Source organism: Pelodiscus sinensis, chromosome 3 (genome assembly GCF_052426305.1).
Source record: "Pelodiscus sinensis isolate ZL-2025 chromosome 3, ASM5242630v1, whole genome shotgun sequence".
Taxonomy (NCBI): Eukaryota; Metazoa; Chordata; order Testudines; family Trionychidae; genus Pelodiscus; species Pelodiscus sinensis.
Window position 1 is genome coordinate 108502291 of NC_143054.1, and position 25687 is coordinate 108527977.

The 25687-nt window shown below is 40.5% G+C and overlaps 1 protein-coding gene across 4 annotated transcripts in view; it reads left to right on the plus strand.

The window, feature by feature from the left end:
* The window catches only part of TAB2 (TGF-beta activated kinase 1 (MAP3K7) binding protein 2), a 121073-nt gene extending 97065 nt beyond the window's left edge, over positions 1 to 24008 (plus strand). For all 4 annotated transcript variants that reach the window (XM_075924405.2, XM_075924406.2, XM_075924404.2 and 1 more), the window contains 4 exons: positions 3857 to 4017; positions 4540 to 4633; positions 12753 to 12833; positions 21968 to 24008. In XM_075924405.2, the coding sequence (XP_075780520.1) occupies positions 3857 to 4017; positions 4540 to 4633; positions 12753 to 12833; positions 21968 to 22113 (482 nt within the window). In that variant the 3' untranslated portion in view covers positions 22114 to 24008. The remainder of the gene's footprint in view (positions 1 to 3856; positions 4018 to 4539; positions 4634 to 12752; positions 12834 to 21967) is intronic.
* Positions 24009 to 25687: the final 1679 nt, after the last annotated feature.

Below are 25687 nucleotides of genomic sequence, written 5' to 3' on the forward strand. Positions count from 1 at the left end.
TACTGAACATGTGCCTTCAGGAGCTGCAGGGGCTAAGCTGGACTTTTCCTGTTATTGCCCCTACAAGCTGCAGCTCTGAACACCAGAAGTGAGAATGGGGAGCCTGTGTCGCCTGTGTTCCTAATGCTCCCCTGCTGGTGCCCAGGAAGGAAGGAAGAGAAGGAGGCAGCCTGCTTTCAATGCAAAGGGATGAGGAGCAGAAGCTTGGGGGCAGGGATGAGAAGAGAGGACTTGGAACCCAGGTCTGCATAGTCCCAATCGAATGTATTAATCATAAGGCTGCTATTACTCCTAAAACTCACAAAAGTAGGGTGTCTTCTATACACCCTATAAAGTAGGGTGTCTTCTATACCTTGTTTAAGTGATTTGCTTAGCATCACATAGGAAGCCTGTAATAGAGCTCAGGACTGGACAAATGTGTAGAGCCCCAGTCCATTGCCTGAACAAGACTACCTTTTTGTTGTCTTGCAGCCCTTCATTCAAAGCACACAATTACTACATTGTAATTATCCAAAGAATTCAGCTTCGGCAGATTCATTTCAAGATAGTATGGTTGAGTGGATGGGAGTTGGATTTGCCACAGAGCAGATTTGGGTTGTATTCCCAGCACTGTTAGAAATAACTAAAGTTACATTAAATCATTTTCTTTGAAAGATGTAGTGTGAGGAGGAAAAGATGTGTTGCTTTCCCATGGGGTAGTGATGGCCTAGGTTGATCAATATTTTTACGTACTTCATAATTGAGGAGACTTGAATTCGTGATTTCCTGTTGCTGTATCTTAGGAATTCTGCCCCTACCTCCAAAATCCAGTAACTTTTTTTAACAGTCAGGTTTTGCAGGTGTTTCTTTGTGAGAAACTAGATCTCATCAGGAGAAGTCCTGTGATTAAATGTGGTTAGTGCCCACTGTTTATTCCTATGTCTGTGCAAAAAGGCAGTATAAGGTAAGAGTGGCGGTAAACTGATTAAGCTAAATTATTTTTAGCCATTTTTATTGAAAAATAAGTGTCCTCACAGACCTGCACTGAACTATGGATCTGGTTCTAATTCAGCATTTGTTTTAATGCAAATTTATGTTTAGACCCAGAGTATGTTTAAAAAGGATAACTGGGAGGAAATGGGGATGATATCTTTAAAAATCCGTGTCCAAATGACTCCAAATTTGCAACCAAAACTGAATCCTGAAGCTACTACTGCTATAGAAAATGTCAAGTCAATCTGACTGTGCATATGGATGTAAAGATATTTAAAATTTTTGTATTAATTAAAAGTTGTGTTGCAGTTTCATTGTGGTATTGCTAATAGCCATCATGTAATAACTTAAGTATGTTACTTAAGACAGCCATAAACTAGACTAAACAATTAATAAAGAAAATAAAGCAGCTGTATCTAATGCCACCAATTGGAATTACTCTACTACTTTTAACATTATATGTGACTTAACAAAGTTAAAATGCAGTTATCAGGCTAATCGTCTAGTCGATGCAGTTTGTATTGACTATATGATTAGTCCATAGGACCGCTCTGCAGAACCTCAGTGGAAGTAGCTCCAGGAACCAGCTTGAGCTGGGACTGAGCAGTCCTGGTTTGTGCCAGCTCCAGGAGCTACCCATGCTGCAGCTCTGCATTTTAAGTGTAGTAAGTCCTCACTGACCTCGTGCTCCCTGCGGCACTTCAGCCTTTGAAATGTACAAGAGTCCTGCGGTGGGGGCAGGGGCGCAGTGGGGAAATGGCATGAGCGGGGACTGAAGCAGCACTGAAGTTCCCACTGCAGAACTTCAGCCTTTCAGTCCCCACTCGCACCGTTTCCCTGCTGTGTCCTCTCCCATTCCTGGAGACAGTGTTCTCCCCCTCCCCCCCTTGCTGCCTCTCTCTGATATAGGCAGTAAGGGGTGGGAGAAGCAACTAGTTGAGTCACTACTCAACTATCTGAAAAGCTTATGCTTATTAGATGGTCAACTAGTTGCTTATATCCCTATGACTGAATTTAATAATGATTATATTATAGGCCTTAATTGGGTTGGAGCCTTGTTATGCTAGGCACTATACAAACATATAGTATAAGACCGTCCTTACACCTAAAGAACCTACAGTCAATGAAAGATAAGCAGGTGGAAGAAATAGGAGAGTAATTGTAATAAAAAGTTGCAACATACACCAGGTATATACACTTCTTTTTAAAGCTTATATAAAAGCACGGATCTGTCTGACCCCTTCACTTTTAAAGGACAATGTTTACTTGCTACCCCGCCCTTTTTAAATAGCCCCTTGTTACTGCCACTTATGTAAACCACTTGTATTTATTAATAATCATGTAAATATACTCAGCACTTTACAAAAGTGTCACAATAAAAGAGAAGTTTTAAATTAGTCTGTAATGTAAGCTAATATGTATATAGAAACTGAATTGCAAGATTTTCTCGTGTATCAAATCCAATGATTCTCAAACGTTTTCTACTGACAGCTCCTTTCACACAGCATGCCTCAGCGTGACACACCCTTCACCCCAAGTTAAAATACAATTTTCTATTTACAGTATTTTACAGTAACATTTGTGTTAATATTACTTTTCATAGCAGACTTACTAGCAAACTCGGAGATGTGTATTTGTGACTCCCAGGTAATAACCTCACAATCCCCTGAGGGATCATGGCCTTCAGTTTGACAACCCCTGAAGTAGATAAGGCCAAATGAGTGCAATAAATATAGGTGATCCTTTTTTTGAGGTACAGCTAGAATGTGAAGTGATTTGGTGAAGTCTGATATTGTGCTTTGCTTTAAAGGGGTAAGCTGCAAAATGAATCTGAATTTAGTGTGATATTTTCACTCTTTTAAAATGCTATGAGACCTAAACCCTAACCTCAGTGTTTGTATATTAGCCCACTATTGACCATTTGCTTTGTGGATAATAGTAGCAGTACACTGAACAGAATCAGAAATTGGAATCTAACATTAATAGTTCTGAGTCATCATTCAAATAAATAAATTGCTATGTACTGTAATTACTATAACCACTTTCTAGCCATATTACTTGTGAAGTTTTGGTTTATTTTCCTGTCTTTTTTCATATGCCATCTTTCTGCCATTAATAAAACTCCTAGTTTAACTCAAGGCTTAGCATTTAATTCTAGGACTATGATATGTTCTGCAGTAGAGGCATGCTTTATTTTTAAAATCTACTTTGGATAATGTATTCATAGTTCATTAAAATTCTGTGGTGTTTGAAATGAACATAGTGCAAAGGGTTAGGATTTTTTTGTTTTGTCTTTTACTCTTCCCATTACAATTTTGACCATATATTTTGTGAAAGCTTATTTTTACCAAATGTAATATGTGGCTAAATTAACTTGTTTTCTGATAATTTGTGAAGATTTATTGCCCAGATTTCTTTTCTCTAACCCTTTAGATTTTTTTGAATGATTTTTTTATTGGTTTCTCCCTTCCTTCCCCCCTTTCACAAAGAAACAGGCAATGAAAAGTACAAAAAAGGCAAATGTTTTGTGCTTGTATGTTTTCAAATATTACACGGTTCATTGGCTTACCATTGTTATCCTGTTTTATAACATGTCCAAGCTACAAAGGCAGACAATAAAAACCAGACAAAATTACATAGACATAACATATTAGACCCTTTAGATTATAATGCAGATGAAATACTTGATTCATTCTTTATTCAGAAGTATAATGAGATGTGTGGTTTTACATAACCAAAGCATTCTTGTGAGAAGCATGAAAAAGCATTCATATAGATCACTTTTCCAGAAGGATATTGGATTTCATTTTTAGTTATCAAAAGTTTCATAGGGTGGATAATAAATTAACTAAAATGGGACTTTGTTTTGCTGATATTATTGCAGCTTTACTGATACACCAGAAAGCCAGGATGGAGCGACTTCAACATGAACTTGAGATTCAAAAGAAAAAGTTGGATAATCTAAAATCAGAGGTCAATGAAATGGAGAATAATCTGACACGAAGGCGGCTGAAAAGATCGAATTCTGTTTCTCAAATTCCTTCAGTAAGTCAAAAATCTCTGTATCATGCAATCTCTGTAAAATGCAAACCCATAAGCATGATCTTTCATAATTCAGTAAATGGCACATTGGCTACCAATTTAATTCTAAATACAGTGTCATTCCAAATATAGGTATAAACAGGTATAATATGCCCCTCGTAGCAAGAACTGCTAAGTTGGCAATTATGGTTACACACTCACTGAACTTTCTCAGAAGCTATCAAGGATAGTACAATGCACACCATATTTCAATAGGCTAGTTTGAAAGTCTCTAATTGGAGCATCAGTGTACTAGAACTTCAGTTTACAATCTGTTTCATAGCACACCTTTCACCACCTCCTTTTGTGCTTTAACTGTCTCTTGTCAATTGTACACCAAGATGATCTGTGAGGATTAAAAGCCATGGCAAAGGGATGGCTGATGCATCTCCAGGCCAAAAATAAGCTTAAATGTACATTTCCTATGTGTGAATGGTGATTGATATTGAAGTGGGAAAACTCAGTCTAACAGATTTGTTTTTTCAGCTGGAAGAAATGCAACAGTTGCGAAGTTGTAACAGACAGCTGCAGATAGACATAGATTGCCTAACCAAAGAGATTGATCTTTTTCAAGCAAGAGGTACAGTATGCTTTCTCAGTGCATCAGCAACTGCAAACTTTCTTGACATATAAATTAGATACCAGGCTAAGCAATACAGGAGGACATATGTTATTTGCTTTATCATAATTATTTTAGTGTGGCTATGAAAATACTTGCATTCTAAACTCATGGTTGGGTTGGTTTTATAATCTCATTTTCTATCCCCTCAAATAAAAATCAGTGGTTGACATTTATTACACCATGCTTGCCATAAGTATAGAAGTAAATTATTTTGTAACATTGGAGAAATCTAGCTAGCTTTTTTTTAAAAAAAAAAGTCATAGCGAATGGAATAAGTTTCTCTGAATCCATGGTCAACATTCCCACTTTTTTCTGTCAACTATCTAGCCATAGGTAGTTAAAACTATGCTATAGGTTTGCTTCCAGTATGTCCTCCCTCCCCATCTGCAGGGACACAAGCTTTTTTTCCCCTCTTGATTTTGGATTCTTTGGTCATTAAAGACCAAGATTGTGCACCTGCAGGTTAGGAAGAAGAAGATGGGCATGTAGTGAAGATAATATTACAGTGAAGTTTTGAGCCCCAGGATGTAACTAAGAAACAGAAAAAGAGAAGGATTGATGACATCCAAGAAGAGAAGTCATTGAGTAAAACACTTTGAGATTTGATAAGATTTATTTAAGAGGAAGTTAAAACAAGAGAGAGAGTTTATGAAACATTAGGATTTAGAGATTAAACATATACAATTGAAGAAATTCAAATGAAGTAACCCCCACATGAATAGCACCTCAGCAGTAACCTGTATGTAGCTTTTATACATTACGTTTTTCATAATTATGAGCTTAATTATGGTTAGGGAGCTCATGGGAAATAATGCCTTTCTTTGAATAAAATTATCTAAAAAACTGAAATATGTGAAAGAGGTAGGTGAAAACTACCTGTATAATCCTTTTTATATATACAAAACTTTAGTTGAAAGTTATTTAGGGAAATCAGTCTGTCATCCTGAGCTGCTGACTAAATCAAGACTCTTCGAGGAGTGTCCCTCTTGGGGCTCCATGTTAGGTGTCTGAGGACCACTGCACTTCTAATCAGAGAATTCTGGCAGCAGTGCCCTGGGTTGGCTGCGCACACAGGGCAGCCAGCACGCGCCGTTTGAAGCAGCTACTCCACATGCGCAGCCAACTGTCTTTTCAGTTCTTTCTCTACAACTGTTGGCTTTGATCAAAACCCAGAAGTCGCTCTCAAGTATTAGCTAGTTGTTAATGTGTTAGTACAGTTTGGTAGTTTCTTGTTAGTTCACAGTAGTTTAATTAGTATAGTTCTATTTATTGTTTTAAAAAAAAGTGAAATAGTTAGCCTTTTCTTTCTTCAAGGTTCCTGCTTTGCAGAAACTGTAAAACAGACATGCCTGGTTCACTTGGCTCTAAAAGTTGTATAACCTGCAGGCTGCCCATACTTGCGTCTGATGGGCACTCTCAGTGTGTCCATTGTTGTGGTAAGGAGCATTCTATGGAATCAGGGCCTCACTGCAAGAAGTTTGCATCCAGGACCAGAAAAGTGAGAGAACTCCAATTAAAAATGATGGTCCTTGAGTAGTCTGTCCACCCAGCTTCAGTTCCAGAGCACACTACACCATCTAAACAACCTTCTTTAGTGGTGGTCTCTGAGAGAGCAGTTCCCTCAAGATTGAGTTCAGAGGACCCTGAGCAGATTCAGTCATTCCAAGAAAAGGTCACATTCCTATTCTGTGGCTGATTCCCACATGAGGAAATGCTCTCTCCTGAAGAAATCAGCTCTGGCACCAGTTGCACTTGAGGCACAAAATGAGAGGCACCAGCCAAGTCTGGCACCAGTAAGGGCTGAGACTAAAAAAACAGGGCATGGACCACCTCCAAGGCACAGACCCACACTAAACACAAGGCTCTCAATAGGCACCAGCCAAGGCACCATTGGCACGGGCACCAGCGAGACCATGTGCAGCTTTGGCACCAAGCGCCACCATGCCACCGCATCGTTGGTGCAGACCAAGCATTCAGCACCATTGGTGCAGAGCTCAGCAGCACAGCTGTCCTCAGTACCAGGGCCTGTAACTATTATGTTGGCGCCGCAGGCATTTACCACTAGTGCAGACTTGCTAGTATCCTCAGTGCCGGGAACAACATTATTCAGTACTAATGGCACCCTGAACACTTTCTGCTTCATCCTCTCCTCTACACCAGTTGGATCTACTTCACTGTTCTCCAATGATAAGGAAGAGGAGCCCCTGGGTGTCCATACTTCGAGGCACTCCTCGCCAAGGCCCAGCAAACAGCCTCTTCAATGGCAACCCCACCCCACCCCTGTGGTTACCACCACTAATTCCTCGCAACTGGCCATTCTGGGATCCTTAGCCTCATATCAGGCACAGCAACCTCAGCAGCTACCAAAGCCTTCCCCAGCACCCAGATCTCAAGCACCGACTACCCAGTCACCCAACCAGTCTATGACTAAGGAGGAAGAGGATCCTGATGTGACAGGGGAGAAATAGACACCTGACTCTCCCCCACCGATACACTTATCCTTATTACCAGATGACACCTTCATGCCCCCTCCTCCAACTTCAGGGGATGATTTTATATCCTTCTAGGAGTATATAGAAGAGTAGCAGACTCCTTGGAGCAGTGGTTCTCAACCTTTTTGATACCAGGGACTGGTAAACCCATTCACAAACTTTTCGTGGACCGGTAGCATTTTATATGCATATTCATTATGAAAATTGTGAATATGCAGGTGGGGTGCTGCTGGTCCACCAAAAGCCCAGACTCCAGAGTTCCCAGTGCCAGTCCTAACCCCTAGATCCCCCCACCCCTCTGCTACCTCCCAGCACTAGCCACTGACTCCAGAGTCTGCTACACCCAACCCCTCCACCCCCCAGTACAAGTGTCCTGCTCTGAGCCTCCCAATAGCAGCTCTGCTCCCATAGCCCCCCATTACTAGTGCGGCCTCTGGAGCCCCCAAGCACTAGCCCCACCCCCAGAGCCACCAGTGCCTGCCCCACCCCCTTACCTAGCCCTATGCTGCACCAGGCATGTGCGGGTCTCCTTCCCGTTGTGGGGTGTTACCCCCAGAGACGCCACGGCACAGCAACCAGAGGCCTGCAGCCGGTGGTTGGGAATCGCTGCCTTGGGGAGTCCACTCTCAAACATGCTGGAGAATCAGCAGAAGCTGATGGATATTCTCTATAACTTTCCCATGAATGATGGATGCCCTAATGGATCCAGCAAAAACCGTTTGTCAAACCCCAGCCACGATACCTCCAATCTGTAAGAGGTCGAACAAAAAAATATTATATAGGACCCTGAGGGGCAGACTTTTTGTTCTCACATCCCACTCCTAGTTCCCTTGTGGGGACCGTGAATCAGAGGGACAGACAGCCAGTACAACACCATAGGACAGAGATAGGAAGCAGTTGGATCTGTTTGGCAGGAAAGCATACTCCTCAGTCATCCTCCAACTGTGCATTTCTAGTTATGCAGCACTCTTGGCAAAGTATACGCACAACATCTTTGACCAAATGATGCTTGTTGTCCAGCAAATATTCAATAAAAGATAAGACCAATTCAGAGACAGTGTTAATGAGGTTGCTCGCACAGCACTTCAGGCTGCACTGGATTCAGCTGATACAGAAGCTTGGTTCATCTCTGCAGTTGTCATGAGACGAGCACCATGGTTACAACTTTGCAGCTTCCCCAGGGAGGTTCTGTCCATGGTTGAAGACTTGCCCTTTGGAGGTCAAAACTCTTTGCCAAATCCACGGATGTCTCTCTCCACACTGTATAAAAGACGCTGGGCATACACATTCCTGGCACAAAGAGAAAACAAGGCAGATCTTTTACTCAAAGCTATAGATCAGTGCCTTTCATGCAACAACAGAGGCATTATAACAAATGCCAACAACGGCAGAATAGACGCACACAGCCAGCAGACCAACCCTCAGCATCACATCAAATCTTTTGAAGTGTTGGTTGAGGGTGTGACAGTCCTGATATCTCCAAGGCAGCAATTGAACTTCTCTATGCCATTTGAAAATGGACTAGCCTCATGTTATCAAGCTTTACCATGGATAGATAGGCGCTAAAGATACTGGGAACTGGTTACTGTATCCCCTCTGTTACCCCTCTTCCCCTCCCACCCTATCTGTCCCTCTTCAGAGACCTCTCTCATGAAGCCGTTCTCATGCAGGAACTGGACCACCTCCTGCAGTTGGGAGCCATAGAGCATGTACACAGAGGAGGGATTTCACTCCCACTGTTTTCTTACAACCAAGAAAACAAAGATGAGAGACCCATACTGGACTTCCACAACCTCAACCAGTTCATTCGCACATGATGATTCAAGATTGTAACCCTAGCCACCATTATCCCTGCCTTAGAGAAGGGAGACTGGCTGTCTACACTCAACCTACAGGTCTCATACTTCCATATTTCCATATACCTGACGCAGAGGCATTACCTCTAATTGGCCATTCACAATTATCACTTTCAGTACAGGATGCTTCCGTTTGGACTCTTCACAGTCCCACAGGTCTTCTCCAAAGTCCTTGTAGTGATGGCAGCACACTTGCACAGAATGGAAATTACCATCTCCCTATATCTGGATGATTGCCTACTAAAAGGTCCAACAGCCCATGACACAGACCAGGCAGTCATCACCATTCATCGCTTGAAATTTATAGGAACGCAGTTAGATTGCACAACAGCAACAACATCATTCCCAGTACAGAGATTCACAGCAATCATGGACCTGATTTCTTTTGCACAGACCAGCCCATGAATGCCTCCAACTCCTAGGACATATGGCAGACACTTTCCACAGAATCATGAGTGGGAACCCACCCCTTCCATGTTTTGTTCCCCTATTCAGTCAGAGTAAATACCCCACTATAGACTTATTCATAAGCAGTTCGAAAACCAAGTGTCCTTGCTATTGTTTCAGGGCATAAATAGATCCCCAGTCACTGGGGCATGCAGTCACAATAAAATAGTATGCATCTCTCCTATACGCATTCTCACCTTTCCAGTCCTACAACAGGTTATCCTCAAAATAAAAAAGACAAAGCATGGGTCAGCTTTGTAGTCCCCAAATGGCCCATACAAACCTGGTTTCCATACTTCCTACATATGAGGGTGGCTTCAGTGCGAAGCACCACGAAGATGTTGTCTCTCTTTGCTCAGAACAACGGGGGACCACACCACCCTAGTGTGCAGACCCTGCACATTCAGGTGTGTCTCCTTGTAGACTAACTCAACTTGAAGAGGCATGCCCCATACCAGTGCAGGAAGTCATCCTTAACTGTCATAGACCAGCTGCAAGGAAGATATGTACATAAATAGCACCGTTTCACATTATGATGCTACAGTCAGAACTTCTTGCCCTCATCTACAGACCTCTCTCAGATACTCCAATACTTGCTATTTTTAAGGAACATCGGACTTTCCTAGTTCTATCAGGATACACCTAGCTGCAGTTACAGCATTCTACCCACAGATAGATGGTCACTCCTCCTTTGCACACCCCTCAGCCAAGTGCTTCCTCAAGGGCCTCCAAAATATGTTTCCCCCAATAAAGGACCACACTCCAGCGTGGGACCGAAATTTAGTACTGAGAGCAATAATGGAAAAACCATTTGAACCCATGGCAACTTGTTCATTGCTTTACCTGTCTATGAAGGTATCCTTTCTAGTGGCCATCACATCAGCACTCAGGGAGGGCCAACTTGGAACTCTTATGATGGACCCTCCACATACTCTTTTCCATAAGGATAAAGTAGTCCTTCACCCACACCCAAAATTCCTCCCTAAAGTACTTAACTGTTTCCATTGCAACAAACTGATTTACCCAAGCCTCATAAGGACAACAGAGAGGCAGTCCTACATACCTATGATGTCAGCAGGGCAATTGCCTTTTTACCTGCAATGCACAAAACCCTTCTGGAAGTCCACAATACTCTGTCTCAACGGAGAGATCTCAGGGAACACCTTTCTCAAAACACAGACTCTCTACATGGATCTCCGGATGCATATGCCTCACGTATAACATCTTTCAACAAGAGCCCCTAGCAACACTATAAGCCCATTTGATGAGTGATAGAAGCATCCACAGCCTTCCTCAAGGATGTAACCATAAATGACATCTGCAGAGCTGACACCTGGGCTGCAGCACATGTGTTTGCCAGCTATTATGCTGTAGAGACGTACTTGGGGTTTTTGTATGCTACCATGCTGTCTACAGTCAGTCCAAGCCTACCAAAGCTCCCTCTACTAAACATGACTATTGCTTCATAATCACCTAAAGTGGAGCATCCACAAGGACACTCCTTGAAGAAGGAGAGGTTACTCACCTTGTACAGTAACTAAGATCCTTCAAGATGGTTGTCTCTGTGTGTGCTTTTGACGGATCGGGCTGTTTCTGGGCCTAGGTGAGGAAGTCCTCTCTGGGCGAATTGCTCAAAACAAGGGCTACTTACAGCCCCTGACTGGAGACCTTCCCAAACAGGTCACAAACCAATCACACTGAGCACTTCAGCTGCTAATCTGGCCAGCTGAAGCCTCACTAGCAAAACCCCTCTGACATCCCAGCTCCCTCTGTGTTGCAGTCAGCCCCAGGCCTACACACGGGTGAGGGGTGTTAGATCCCAATCTCACCTACCCCGAACAGGTTCTTCTGGTCTGAAGAAATCAGCAACAGTTCCCAGTCAACTTACACTCTGGATCTTACCCACAAAATCACGCTGGGCCAATCCTTTAGAAACTAAAATCTAAGGTTTCATAAAAGAAAGAAAAGCATGAGAGTAAGGTTGTTAAGGAGAATACATTACATGCATCGAATCACCCAGTTCTTGATACAGGCTTTTAGCAGAGATGTTATAAACTGCTATCTTAAAAGTCTGTGGTGTACATCCTATGTCAGGATGAATCCACGGTTCTTTCCGGCTTGCTGTTCCTTGCAAGGCTGTATCTGGAATCAGTAGCTGAACTGAAGACAAAATGGAGATTGCCACATGGCATTTTATATCCATCCCTGGTCTCTTCCAAGCTGGAGCAGGTCACATGGCCTAGTGACCTATCTTTGTGTCCCAAGCCAGCAATCATTATTCTGGCTGGTCTGCAGGCATCCAGATCCATTCTTCAGGTGTGTCTTTGGCACCTAGAGATTTATTGTCCCTGGAGCTTTACTAATTCACACAGTCACTGGCTGAACATTCTTTGCTCATTGCTCTGCCTCAGACAGAGAATTTTCCAGCATCAACACAGAGTACGTATTTATAACTCCACATACAGATATTATACAAGTACAAGAAAAGCATATACAGAATCAGTAGAACATAAGCTTTCATTTGACACCTCACATGGCACCCTTTGTATAGACATTGGAGCAAACACACACCCCATGAATGCAACAGTGATTTTTAGAATCCAATAACATGACAGTGCTCTGCCACACACTCTTCTTCCCCTCTGCTTCTGAAGCCTCCATTTTTGGGGTAGAGAAGGAACTGAAGGGACGGATGGCTGCACATGTGGAGTAGCCATTTCAAACTGCATGTGCCAGCTGCCCTGCATGCTGACTGAGACCACTGCTACCAGCATTCTCAGATTAGAAGTGCAGCAGTGCTCAGGCACCTAAGGTGGAGCCCACACAGGGACAACCATCTCAAAGAACCTCATTTACTGCACAAGCTGAGTAACCTTCCCTTCCTGGATTCTCTTCACATCTCTGCCTTTCTCTTGTTGTGTAACCTTAGAGGGGAATGTCTCAGTTAGTCTTTTTTGTCTGCAAAACAAGGAGGAGTCCTGTGAGACTAACAGATTATTAGGTCATAAGATTTCATGGGTAAAACCCACTTCATCAGATGATTTGGAATGGAAATATATGTATAAAAACAAAAGAACTGAGTTACTTATCAACTTTCTTAAAAGGAAAGTTACTTAGTCTGTCATTGTCACCAGTAATATCTTTCTCAGACCTGCATTGATACCTAGATGTGAAAGGCACCAATGATGTACATAGTACTATTATCATTTGTAACCATTAAAAAAATTGTACTTTTATGTCCAAATGTTTTTGTTTAAAAAACTGTATTTACCTTTCTTTCAGGACCACATTTTAATCCCAGCGCTATTCATAACTTTTATGACAATATTGGATTTCTAGGTCCTATGCCACCAAAACCCAAAGGTACTGTTTGAATTTAGCATAAATAGAGTTATAATAAAATCCTATTTTATCTCTAGTAGCACATGCGATAGTACTGATTCAGTCTGAATATTGATTGTGGGATCTGTTTTCAAAGGCATGAATGCCACAATATATGTCTACACAGCAGTGTAAGTCTGTGTCTGAGCGCAGGCTGAAGCCACACTCACCCACATTGCAAGTGTGCTAACCTTGGGCTCAGACCCAGGATACCAGTGCCCCTGGAGGCTAAGTTCTCTGTAAGCTATGTGGCCACACAGCAGAGTATCAAGGGCCATGCAGGTGCTCAGGGCTGCAGTGAGGAGAGGTGCTTGGAGATACCTCGGCAGGGAGTGGTGTCTCTCCCCCGACCCACCATAGCTGGAGAGAGGAATCTCTCCTCTGGTCTCAGCCCTAGAGTTGCCACATCTGGAGGAATGGCATCTTTCCTATGGCTCTGGAGCTGTTATGGCTGGGGAAAGGTGTGTCTCCTTCAGCCCAGTAATTGGTGTGGGGAGGAGGGAAGCTAGGGGAAGTCCACTCTCCCTGCTGCAGCTCTGGGACAGCCTGCACTCCAAACCCCTCATTTCTGGCCCTACTCCAGAGCCTCAACCTCCAGCCAGAGCCCTCACCTTCTGCACTGCTATCCTGTGCCTCAGCCCTAAGCCCCATTCCTCATGCTGTACACCTCAGTCCCCCACCCCCACCATGAATTTTGTTATGTGCACCAAAATGGAGGTAATGCATCAGAAATCATCTCCATATTGGTGCACATAACATAATTCATTCTGCACATGCATGAGAAAAATAAGAGGGCTCTTTGCCTGCGGGGCTAGCGGGTCCAAGCCTGTATTAAGGTAGGTTGCGAGCCATATTAGTTTCCTTTGTGCACATGACCCTCGCTTGACTCAAGTCCTGGATGTCCTCCAGATGTATCCCAGAGTTACTGGCAGCAGAGGAGCAGCATTGCAAGCAGTCACCATAGCTACATGAAGCATCATTAAATGCCTGGCTGAGCATACGCCCCTTCCTGTTCCTCCTATGGCAGCAACACTGGCTCATTGCTACACAGAGTTTTCCTGGATCAGGGAGCAAAGTTGACAGGCAAGAGGCAGCTCCTGGCTGCTGACATGTTGCAGGTCATCCCTTCATCAGCCATGCAAAGCCAGGAGCCTTGCCACTCTCCCTTCCTGCAGGGCACCTGCTTGGTCTTGATTAATTCTCGGGCCATTGCTCATGCTCTTCCTGGAACTGCATGATCAGGGGTAACTGGGCAGTGTATACTATGAGTAAGGCAGTGTCTACTGTGAGGAAGGTGAGTGGGAATCAGTCCTCCAAGATTGTCTTGGAGTATCCAGGAATTAAAGATTGTTTTGTGATGAAATTTCCAGGAATATGTCTAACCAAAGTTGGCAACTCTACCCAAAACTTCCCTGCAGCCTCCAGGGGGTCCTTACCTCTGCCTCCTGGGGAGGGGCAGGGACCTTGGTTCTGGAGGGGAAGAGAAAGACGTACCGGAGCACAAGGCACTTTACACCCTGGGGATGCACTTCACTTCTCTGCAGCCAGTAACAGCCAGACTGCTGGTGTGTGGGGTTTTTTTTTCCTTATGTCAGATTTCAAAACAAATAAAAATACAAACAAACAACCCCTTTATTGCACATCTGTTTTTACAAAATAAAAATTGCTAAGTTTCATTTGAATAGTTTGACAGCCATGGAGGGTGATGTCTTACTTATCCTCAGAACACATGCACAGAGTCATTTTCCTAGAGGGAGGATACAGTGACTCAGCCTAGAGCTGGAGAACCCAATTCTCAAATTAGATGTAGTTCAGCATAATTCCTTCTCAAACTGCAGTCATTCTAGCCAAATTCCAAAATCTTGTGTCCGCTCCAAATATTTTCCTTCCTAAAACGCAAGACTCTCTCTCCAGGTTCCATGGAGGTTACTAAAGAGCATTTTACGTAGCAATTTGGTTAATAAGTTTGTGGTAATGTAAGTAGGGTCTAGATGAGCCTTGCCCTAGTCATTCTAGTGAGCATCAAAAGAGATACTTATGCCATTTGTATACACATGTGCTCCCTTTGGGCATATTAATCTCATCTGTAGCACCATCACAGTTAGGAAACTAGTTTTCCCATAGTGTACCGCCTTCCGAGGGCTAGAGTGTCAACATTGCAGGTGGCAGAGAAGAGAGTGAAGCACTTTGGGATATGTTTACTTTGACTTTGATCTTTGCACTACTTTGTGGATGCCAATGCCCTAGGTTTGAACGTGGGTCAGAAAATTCTTAATGTTAAAATGCAATGTAAATGCCTAAGCCCAGCGTTTCTTGACATGGTTCAGTTGACTTGACTCCTCCTAATCCTAGGGTTACATTGCTGTGTAGACATAATCTTGCATTGTCTAACAAATACAGAGGGGAATGATCTATTGCATAGTTCTAAGTGAACTAGGTTAGGTGGCTCCATCGTAGTCCCTAATGAAAGCCATTGGCTTACAAAAGAATAGTGTTACTACAGAAATCCAAGGAGGATATAACAAATTTCTTGTGATCTCCATTATGGATGTGAAAGGTTAATCAGTTAATAATAATCCTTACCCTTAAGGGTGAGCCTTACCGGGTATGGTTAACTAGTGGGAGCTGAAGCAGCCCGCCCACCCCCATTTAATTGGTTAACTAGTTAAGCATAAAGTTTAACTGAGTAACTAAGTAAATGGGAATTTACATCCCTAATATCCATGTATGATGGGTATCCTTCATGTGCTATGAGCTTTTGAAGTTCTTCTTCCAGATTCTTGTTTTATACACTATTCGAAAAATGGTCAATTAAAGAATTTTGGCATTTGCAAAGTACTCATTTCTGACAATCAGTTCCCCAGAAGCTTTTATAAAGGGTGTACGATTGGCACATAATATTAAAAAAAGAGGAGCCATTTTAGCAGCATACCAAATACATATGGAGCTTTCCTTATTCTAGACTAGTGGAAGGTAATTGCACTGTAGTTGTGACAATATTCTTCCTGGAAGCAGTCAAATAATTCAACTTTGTAAGCATACTTTTCTGATGGTTCACAGATGAGTCGCTTTGCCATTGAATTCTTTGCCCAAGAAATAATAACGGGACTATACTGTAGCATATAAGTGAAAGATTTTATAGTAAAGAGCAAGGGAGGATGGATTTAAATCACCAATTTCAATCATGATTTAAATAAGCAATCAGAAAATCTTGATTAAATAATTATTTTTAATCTTACTTCGCATTGTACTATATAGTTATTACCCTAAAGAAAGATAGATTCTCCTTTGGTTGGAAACCATTAAAACATGTTTATTTGCATCTAAAAATAGCCTGCATCCAGGATGCGCTATGTCTATATGTTTGTTTAAGCAGTTAACTAGCATAATGTACTGTACATATATTCAGATTTCATTTTTTTACATTTTTGGTTGTTAGAAAATGGTCAGTGCTTCATTTTTCTGTACTAGATATTTATTAATTTTTTTATTTGTGATTTGTATCAAGCTGCATTTGGATAGAAATTGAAATTTGATTAAAAATCCACAAGAACAGCATTTTAAAACTGTTTTTATTAGTTAAATAAAACTACCATAAGTATACTGGAAACAGAAGAGAAAAAGTAAGTTTATCAAAGCATATTTTGCATTGAGAACAAGCTGATTCATTTTAAAAAAAAAGTATTTGTGAATAGAACTGATTGTTTCTGGCCTTCATGTCTCTCAAGATTTTAGAACTAGCAGATCCCAGCCTTTCCCATATTTGTTCTTATTCATGAAATGAAAGTGAGAAAATCAGCTTTTCTCCTCTGTCAAATCCCGGTTGGAAGTTCATTGAATGAACTAGTCATTGAACTGAACCATGAGTTGGACCTCCCTGGTTCAGCACCTTTGGGACCTGACCAGTCCTGGATGAGGGATTTTGTGCCCCAGCCTGGCCACCAGCCTCCTGGTCAATTCCTACCCTGCTGCCAGCCCCATTGGCCTGTCCCCACCAGACTTCCCAGCCCTGCCAGTCTACGGGGCTTCCAGCCACCAGCCCTCCATCGGGACACTCTGGTCATGGAGCATCCACGGTCCAGTGAGACCTAGTTTAGAGAGGTTCAACCAGTAGTTGAAATAAAAGCAATATTCTATCAACAGTAGCTTCTTCTGCAGATGTGATCAAAAAGCTGGCTTAATATTTAAACTCAAATTCCAGGTGCTTAGACTGTGATTTGCATCAGTTCAGTGGTGTGATTTTTCATTAAAACTTCAGCAGCAAACATTTACCACTTGAATATTATTTATTTAATTTTAGTATAACCTAAGGCCCTAATATAGGCTACCATGGCTTCAAATTTATTTTTAAAATATTTTTAAAAAGAAAAATGTCATTAATATTTAAAAAATAAGATTTAAATAAAATCTGATTAAAAAATTAAATACCCTTGATAATTAAGGATGATTACCCTCGATAATTAAGTAGCAACAACTGATTAATAAGTGGTTGTCAGATGTTTTGTTTAAAATATCATGGCTTTATATTTTTAACTTAACAAATGTCTTATGGTAAAACAAATTATTATACCATTTTAAATTAAATTGTGGGTTTTGCATTCTAGAAATAGTGTTTCTAAATAGCATTTTGGAAGTAATTCATAGCATTTAGGTTTAGTATGTGAGCATTTTCCAAAGAAGATGCATGTATCTGGGGATGGGCTACACTTCTCTAAAGAGGGTTATGAAGAATGAGTGGATGTTAATTTCTAAAAGTTAGAATGCTGACTAAAACATTTTAGTTTGCCAAGACTGAGATAAAGAGAGGTTTTATGCTTCCTGGGGCTGAAAACTCAGTGAGTCACATTTGGTGAGTCAGCTGTTTTTTTTAAATATTCAAAAATAGAACTGCCAACACTTAGTTGTACAGTTTGAGACAGTTAGCATAACAACCAGTTTCTCTATATTTAAATGACGGGGACATTTAAAAAAATATACCATAATTCCATTGTGCTTAAATTCCCTAATAGGCTGATAATAGAAATGTAGCCGTGTTAGTCTGGTATAGCTGAAGCAAAATGCAGGACTATGTAGCACTTTAAAGACTAACAAGATGGTTTATTAGATGATGAGCTTTCGTGGGCCAGACCCACTTCCTCAGATCAAATAGTGGAAGAAAATAGTCACCATCTTGTTAGTCTTTAAAATGCTACATAGTCCTGCATTTTGCTAATAGGCTGAGATTCTCTGATTACTGTGGCAGCTCTCATGTGAGTGATTTGCCATAGAAGACATAGTAAAATAATTTTAAATATTTTTAAAACTTACAATGTATCATGTAGGATTCCAATAACACTTGCCTAATGTAGTTAAGATTTTTGTGTGTTCAGTGTCGTACCTACTTTTGTTAATGACAAAATGAGTTTTGCAGTTTTTTACTCTTAACTCTACAAAGCCAGTACAAATAGGAGATGCAGAATCTGTTCCCAAATACATTGAAGGCAAAAGGTTTGTACAGGTGTAACCAAGAGCATAATATTAAGACCCTGGGTTTCCACAGATATCATAGAAGCTCAGTTTAGCCTATAGAATATTTTATTACAAGTGGTAATGCTTGAATTAGAAAGATGTTAACTTTGTTTCTGAGACCAAGATGAGTTTGCAGTACTAATGGGAAAAATGTTTCTTGTTAAATTGAGAACATTTGATCTGGAAATCGGTGCAACTAAACATGGAATCATGTGCCATTTTTAGAGAAACTTTTCAGACACATTTGGTTCTCTTTTACTGGGATTTTTTTTTGTAGTTGCAGCTGACTCAACTGTTACCAGGCCATGCTAAAGCCTTAGGTTTTTTTAGCCTGAATCATGCCTTTACTGTCAAAAGGGATGTTGTTTCAGCAGCTTGGGGGTAGCCCCTTATTGGACCAGAAAGGGGAATGTTAGATATTCTGAAAACTCCAGTGTGTCACACAGGCAAGGACTTCAGGATCTGCAAAAACCCTAGCAGGTGCCTGCTGAGTATGCTTAGAAGTAGCTCACAAATCACATCTTTTTTGAAAATTTTCCCAAAGAGAGCCAGAAATACTCAAATCAGTATCATTCAAAAGCAGAAATTTTTAAGGGTCGTGATTAATTATCTATAATAATAGATTTAACTGTGAATGTTGTGCTATATTGTCCTTAAGTTATAGATTACTATGATTTGTGGGTCTCATCTATTGCAAAAGTGCTTACAAATAATGTTCTGTGATTGTTTTTATAATTATTAGAATTATTCTAAGGGTATGTCTACATCGGATAGCTATTTCAAAATAAGCTATTCCAGAATAGCTTATTTCAAAATAGCACGGAAGCCTCAAAATTAGTCCAAGGCAGGCTTCCCTAATGTAGACGTGCAGTCTCGATTTAGAATTCCAAGAGGCACTGGGGAGGAAAAGTATGCCGTTTGCAATAAACTTTGCATAAAATAGTTAATTTGCATTTAATTTTAATGGTTCAAAGAATGTCAGGCAAAATGGTCAGCCCTCACGCATGTTCACTTCATCAAATCTGGCCCTCTTTGAAAAATGTTTGGACACCCCTGATCTAGAGTAACTAAATGAATCTGCTAGGCAAATAGTGGAATACTGAGCAGTAGGAACTGTAGAGTTGTTGGGTCTATAATTAAATACCATTATCAGTGCTGCACTGACAATCACACAAAATGAAGCTGGAATGTAATGTTGCTGGGAGAGTGCAAAACTAACCAGTCACCTGATCAGCACTGTATTCCTGTTGGTTTTTTAAATCTATAAAGCCCTATAGCATGGAACTTGGCTATTTGAGAGACTGCCTGTTTCTCTGTCATTGTACTGGGATTGTAATTAGTGAAGCCCTCCTTAATCTGGTGTTCTCCACAAGCGACCCTCAACTTTGGAATCCCTCCCCCCATCCCCCACCGCACACATTTCCCTTAATCTAAAACAGCCAAAGACTGTTACTAATGGCATGAAGAGTACACTAAGGCTACATCTAGACTCCATCCCTCTGTCAGCAGAGGGATGTAAATGAGGCACTTTGAAAGTGCAATGAAGTGGGGATTTAAATATCCTGCGCTTCATTTGCATAATCGCATAATGGCATTCTTTCGAACAAGTGCCATTTCGAAAGTAAAACCATGGTCTAGATGCGGTTCTTTCTAAAATAACAGGCTTTTTCGAAAGATCCATACAGGCTGCTGTCTTAAAAGGAACCACGTCTAGACCGCAGGTTTACTTTCGAAATGGCGCTTGTTCGAAAGAGCGCAATGCCGCGATTATGCAAATGAAGTGTGGGATATTTAAATCCCCCCTTTATTTGTGCTTTCAAAATGCCTCGTTTACATCCTTTTGCCAACGGAGGGATGTAGTCTAGATGTAGCCTAGAGAATATGCGGATGACACTAAACCAGGAAAGACTACAAGCATTTTGGAGGACAGAATTAGAATTCAAAATGACCATGACAAATTGGAGATTTAGTCTGAAATTAACAAGATGAAATTCAGTAAAAGTAAGGCAAAGTGGTATACTTAGGAAGGAGAAAATCAAATGCACTAATACAAAATGAAGAATAACTGATAAGCTACTGGTAAAACTACAGAAAAGGATCTGGGGGAGGAAGGTGTATAATGGATCACAAATTGAAGATAAGCCAACAATTTGACACAGTTGCGAAGAAAAGCAGATACTGTTCTGGGATATATTGACAGGAGTGCTATCTGTAAGACACAGGAGGTAATTGTTACACTCTACTAGGCATTGGTGAGACCTCAGCTGGAATTGTGTCCAGTTTTTGGTGCCATGGTTACTTAAAGTGTGGAAAAATTGGATAGTCCAGAAGAGAGCAATAAAAATGAGAGTTTTAGAAAATCTGATCAGCGAGGAAAAGATGAACTGGTGTAGTGGGTTCACAGCTCATTACCATGGCACTTCCTATTGGGGTTTTGGAAATTAGTTTTGTTCTTCAATAGGATGCTCTCTCTCTGTGGTGTCTCACCATTGTCGTTCCCGCTTTCTCTGCTGCTGCCACAATTTGGGTCCATGTTACTGCTGAGCCAATGGGTCCCCTCTGGGGAACCCCTCCGGCTGGATCCCAGCCAGCTATTTTCTTCCCTTCTAGGAAACGGATGACTGTGAGCCCTATGTGGGGCTAACTCCCCATCACATTGGGCATTTTTAATCTTGAAAAAAGCGGACTAAGGGGTGAGCTGGTAAATATTCAAATACGTTAAGGTTGTTATAAAGAGAACAGTGATCAATTATCCTCAATGTGCAGTGTAGGACAGGAAGCAGTGGGCTTAATCTGCAGCAAGAAAATTTAGGTTAGAAACTAGGAAAAGCCTCCTAACTGTAAATTAAGTACAGAATAAGGAGAGGTTTTTAAACAAGTTAGAGAGGCATCTGTCAGAGATAGTCTAGGTGTACATAGCCCTTCCTCATTGCAGTGGGATGTACTCCATAGCCTCTTAAGGTGCCTCCCAGCCCTATGCTTCATTGAGTCTGAACTTCAGGATATGCTGCAAGGCCTACATTTTTATATGGACTTTTGAGGAGAGTGGTACAATAATAACTGTGTTTGTGAATATGTCAGAGTATTGTTTTTTATATTTCTAGCTTTTCATTTTCTTGTTTGGGGAAAATGTCCTTTGTTCAGGGTCACATTTTTAAATCCAACTTCAAAACCCCCTAGAGTCCAGAGCATGCCCTTTTTCATGTTGTAAATGTAAATAAATGTTAGACTTTCTTGTGACTTTATATAGTAACCCACTTCTCTGTATGCACCTTCTTCTTGCTGACTGAGTTAATCTGCTAAAACTGTAGAATTCAGATAAATTTAGGAAGAGGCTAGACAGAAGAGGACAGTAGTTGGGAGACTTACCTTTGATGTTATTGGCTAAGCAATATATATGCATCGGGTAGAGGGAGGAGGCAGAGAGGCACATCAGGTGAGGGAGGTCAGAGGCAGCATAGAGGTGAGAGAAAGATCCAGATCACATTAACTTGCACAGTTTTCACGTGTCCAAGGAAATTTTGTTGGCTACCCAAAACTCAGCTCAAAATTCAGTCAATTTTATTTTATTCATGTTTAGTAATTGTTTCTCTTTTTTACATCTACAGATCAAAGGTCCATTGTCAAAACACCAAAGACTGTTCCAGACACAGATGAAGATGAGGGAGCTCAGTGGAATTGTACTGCTTGTACTTTTTTAAATCATCCAGCCTTAAACCGTTGTGAACAGTGTGAAATGCCTCGGCATTTCTAACCCAACAGGCCCCATTATCTTTTGTAAAACCATAACAAACCTACAATGGACTGTTCTGACATTGGGGAAAAATCATTCATGCATAGGATTTTGTAAAATTGAAGGTTTAACAAGATGGTGTTTTACTAATGTTAAATGTCAGCCCACCAAGCTAATAATACCTCAGTGTTGTGTCCAAGGCAGTTGAAATTCATCAGCTGAAAGGTAATCTGCTGAAAGACTTGGTTGCCGGCTGCCTTAGCCATGTACAGTATTACCAATATCCCAATAAGATAATTCTCACCGTGTTCAGTGCTTGGGTGTTCCCCATCCCTTTTTATCCCCCAATGTCACTACTGAATTTTGACAGGGGAAAGGAATAGAATGATAGCTTTTTTGTTTTCAAAGCATTCAGTGAAACACTACAAATGCAGAGGAAATTAAAAGGAACAAGGTTTAATTAAACTGTTTGCTGCCACAGTGCCCGTGGATAGGGGAAGAACTTCACAAATCAGTGGTACTCTTTGCCTTGTCTTCCCTGAAAACGTCTCTGCTCTGTGAAGCCAGACTCTATATGATCACCTCTAAAGATGAAAAGGAGAAACTGCATGCATTGTCTGTACAATACACAGTGAAATACCCCAAAGCTTTTCCTACTGTACATAGCTCTAGAGCCTGCTTTAAGTGATTTCTTTTCTTCACCTTTATTATTTTCTTGTACTTCTGTATGTATAGTGTAATAGTCTTTTTGTTAACTTTCTTTTTTCCCTTGAAGTGATTAGCACGATCATGTCCCTTTTTTAAGCTTTTATCCGAGAGAAGCAATGCCTTAAAATAAGAGCATTAATGATAAGAAACTATGCACAAAATAGCTTTCCTCTGCTCATTCTGTACATTGCTCTTGTAAATGCTGATGATCTGTGAAGACCTGCAGATGCAGCTTGGTAAAAAATGCAGGAAAAGTTGGAAGAGTTATACATATAGTTCACTCTGTACACTGAATTTTACGGTGGGTGACACAAAATAGTATTTTGTCTGGCAAAAAGAAGCAAACTAAGAAAATTTCAACCCACCAACAGACTAGCATCCAATTTAAGCTTGCTTCATCTGCTGGGTATCTTGCAGACTCTTGAAGAGATATTTATCAGGGAACTACTTACAGTGCCAAAATCAACAGCCACAACATCATATAGCTTTGTTCAGAAAAGTTTAAATATTTTCCTGTTTGGCAGCCAGTTTCTAAACCTTACGTGGTGGTGAAGTCTTATAGAATATGAGGACAGCAATATTTAGGACAACTGAAATAAAGGCTGGAAAAGAGAAATCATGCAGACTTGAACATTGATGCAACCTCAGCATCTCTTTATTTTGATAATTATTTTAAAGGAAAATAGTCACGTGATCAGGAATGTATGTAACTGAAGTAAAGAAAATGAAATTATATTATACTACACATGAAAAAGACAGCATGTAAATAATAAGGTAGCAGCACTAAGTGAGGCTGGAGGGAGTACTAAAATGTAGCAAAAGGCAAGAGAGATAGTAGACTGTCACCCACTGTAAACATTTTCCAGTGGACATTTTTAATAGGAATTTTACAAGTGATCTATGTGAATGCACAAAGGCCTTTTGTTTTGAAGGCTTTGATTTTTTTATGTGGGAAGAAAATGACAATCCCAGGTAATTAAGCAGTAGACCCAAAGCACTTGCATTCAATGCATTTTGGTAATATAAATGAGGCCTTGTTTTTCAGCTTCATCTGCAGTTCTATGTGAAGATTGACAAATCAGTTTTTACCTGTTTTATTAATAAAACCTAATTTGGATATCTTGAGTTGATGGTTTTGTGATTTTAGCTGGGTAAACTGTCTTTGTAACAGATAAGTTATTTATAAAAATTAAAAAAATATATTCTAATGTTTGGTTTGTGATTTGTTTGCTTTTCCAGCCTAGCGGATTAACAGTATAGCCAACTAAGCATGAATAGCTAAATACAGCTTTTTCTATGGCCATTGATTTAATTAAAACATGTTTTTATGGCGCATTTTTTATCTTATGTCTTTCCCGTGGCTTCTTTCTATTACATATTAGTTAAAAGTATAGAGGACTTGTTGCGTTCCACAATAGCACATCTACAAAATTGTCATGACTCTAGAATTACTTCCTGCTTCAGAAAGTAGTAAAGCTGCTTTCAGTCAACACAGGTACACACTATGGGGGAAGGTCAGCTTAAGGTACACAATTCCAGCTACATAAAAAAACAGACCTGGAGTTGACATACCTTAAGCCAAGCTTTGGTGCTGTCCTTGTAGCAGGAGGTCGACAGGAGAAATGCTTCAAAGGGGGTGCCCTTTGTGTTCAATTTAGCGGGTCTTTACTAAACCTGCTAAATCAAACTCCGGAAGATTGGCCACTGCAGCATCAATCTTACCACTTCTGGGGATGTGACCTTAGATGCAACACTACAACCAAGGGCCTTCCCACAGGCTTTGTACTGCTATAATTACATTGATTTTCAAGCAGCAGACATAGTTAAAATGGTACAATCCTCTAGTGCGGATGAAATTATAGTTCTATAAAGGTGTTTATATTAGAATAGTTTATTCTTTTATAGAGAGCATATTTATACAAGTGTTTCATCCTAGGAGGTTATATGATATTAAAGGTGTTTATCAGTAGATGTACAGAAATAAGTTATATTGATTTAAGTATCTTTATATCAATGTATAGTAGAACCTCATATTTACAAACATCTTGGGAATAAAGGTTGTTTGTAACTCAAATGTTTGTAACTGAACAAAATGTTACAGTTGGTCTTTCAAAAGTTTACCACTGATAATTGACTTAATATAACTTTGAAATTTAACTATGCAGTTGAAAAATTCTTCTTTAACCATCTTAATTTAAATCAGTGGTTCTTAACCTGGAGTGTGAGATGCCCTTTCTGGGGGTGCTAGACATGCCAGATTTTTTTAGAAGGTAAATCATCGAAAACACAAATTACTGCAAAATTAAAATAAATATATAATTCTGTCTCTTTCTTTCTATAGTTATGATATATCTTAGGTTTAAAGAACTGGCCTACTTCAACGATTTTTAATAAGGGGTGCGAGAACATATTTTGAAAACCAAAGGGTGCAGGCTACAGTAAGGTTAAGAACTACTGATTTAAACGAAGCATACAATTTCCTTACCTTGTCAAATCTTTTTTTAAACTTTCCCTTTATATTTTAGCAGTTGATCAGTGCTCTACGGTTTTTGTTTGTTTTTGTTTTGTCTTGCTACTATCTGATAGCATACTTCCGGTTCCAAATGAGGTGTGTGGTGGACCAGGAACTTGGTAAATCCAGTGTTCCTATTCTGAGGTTCTACTGTAATTGCATCCACACAAAGGGTTGTACTATGCTAACTATATTGATTTAGAAGACAGTATTCAGGGACAAAAAGAAAGGTTGGCATGTAGGCCAAAGCATGTTTACTCAGTGACTTCTAGTTGTTTTCCTGGTATTGTTATTAGGGAAGAAGGAGTGAAGAAGCTTTTCCAAACAAGGTCAACCACACACTTGTTACTGGATTACAATGGACATATATGATTA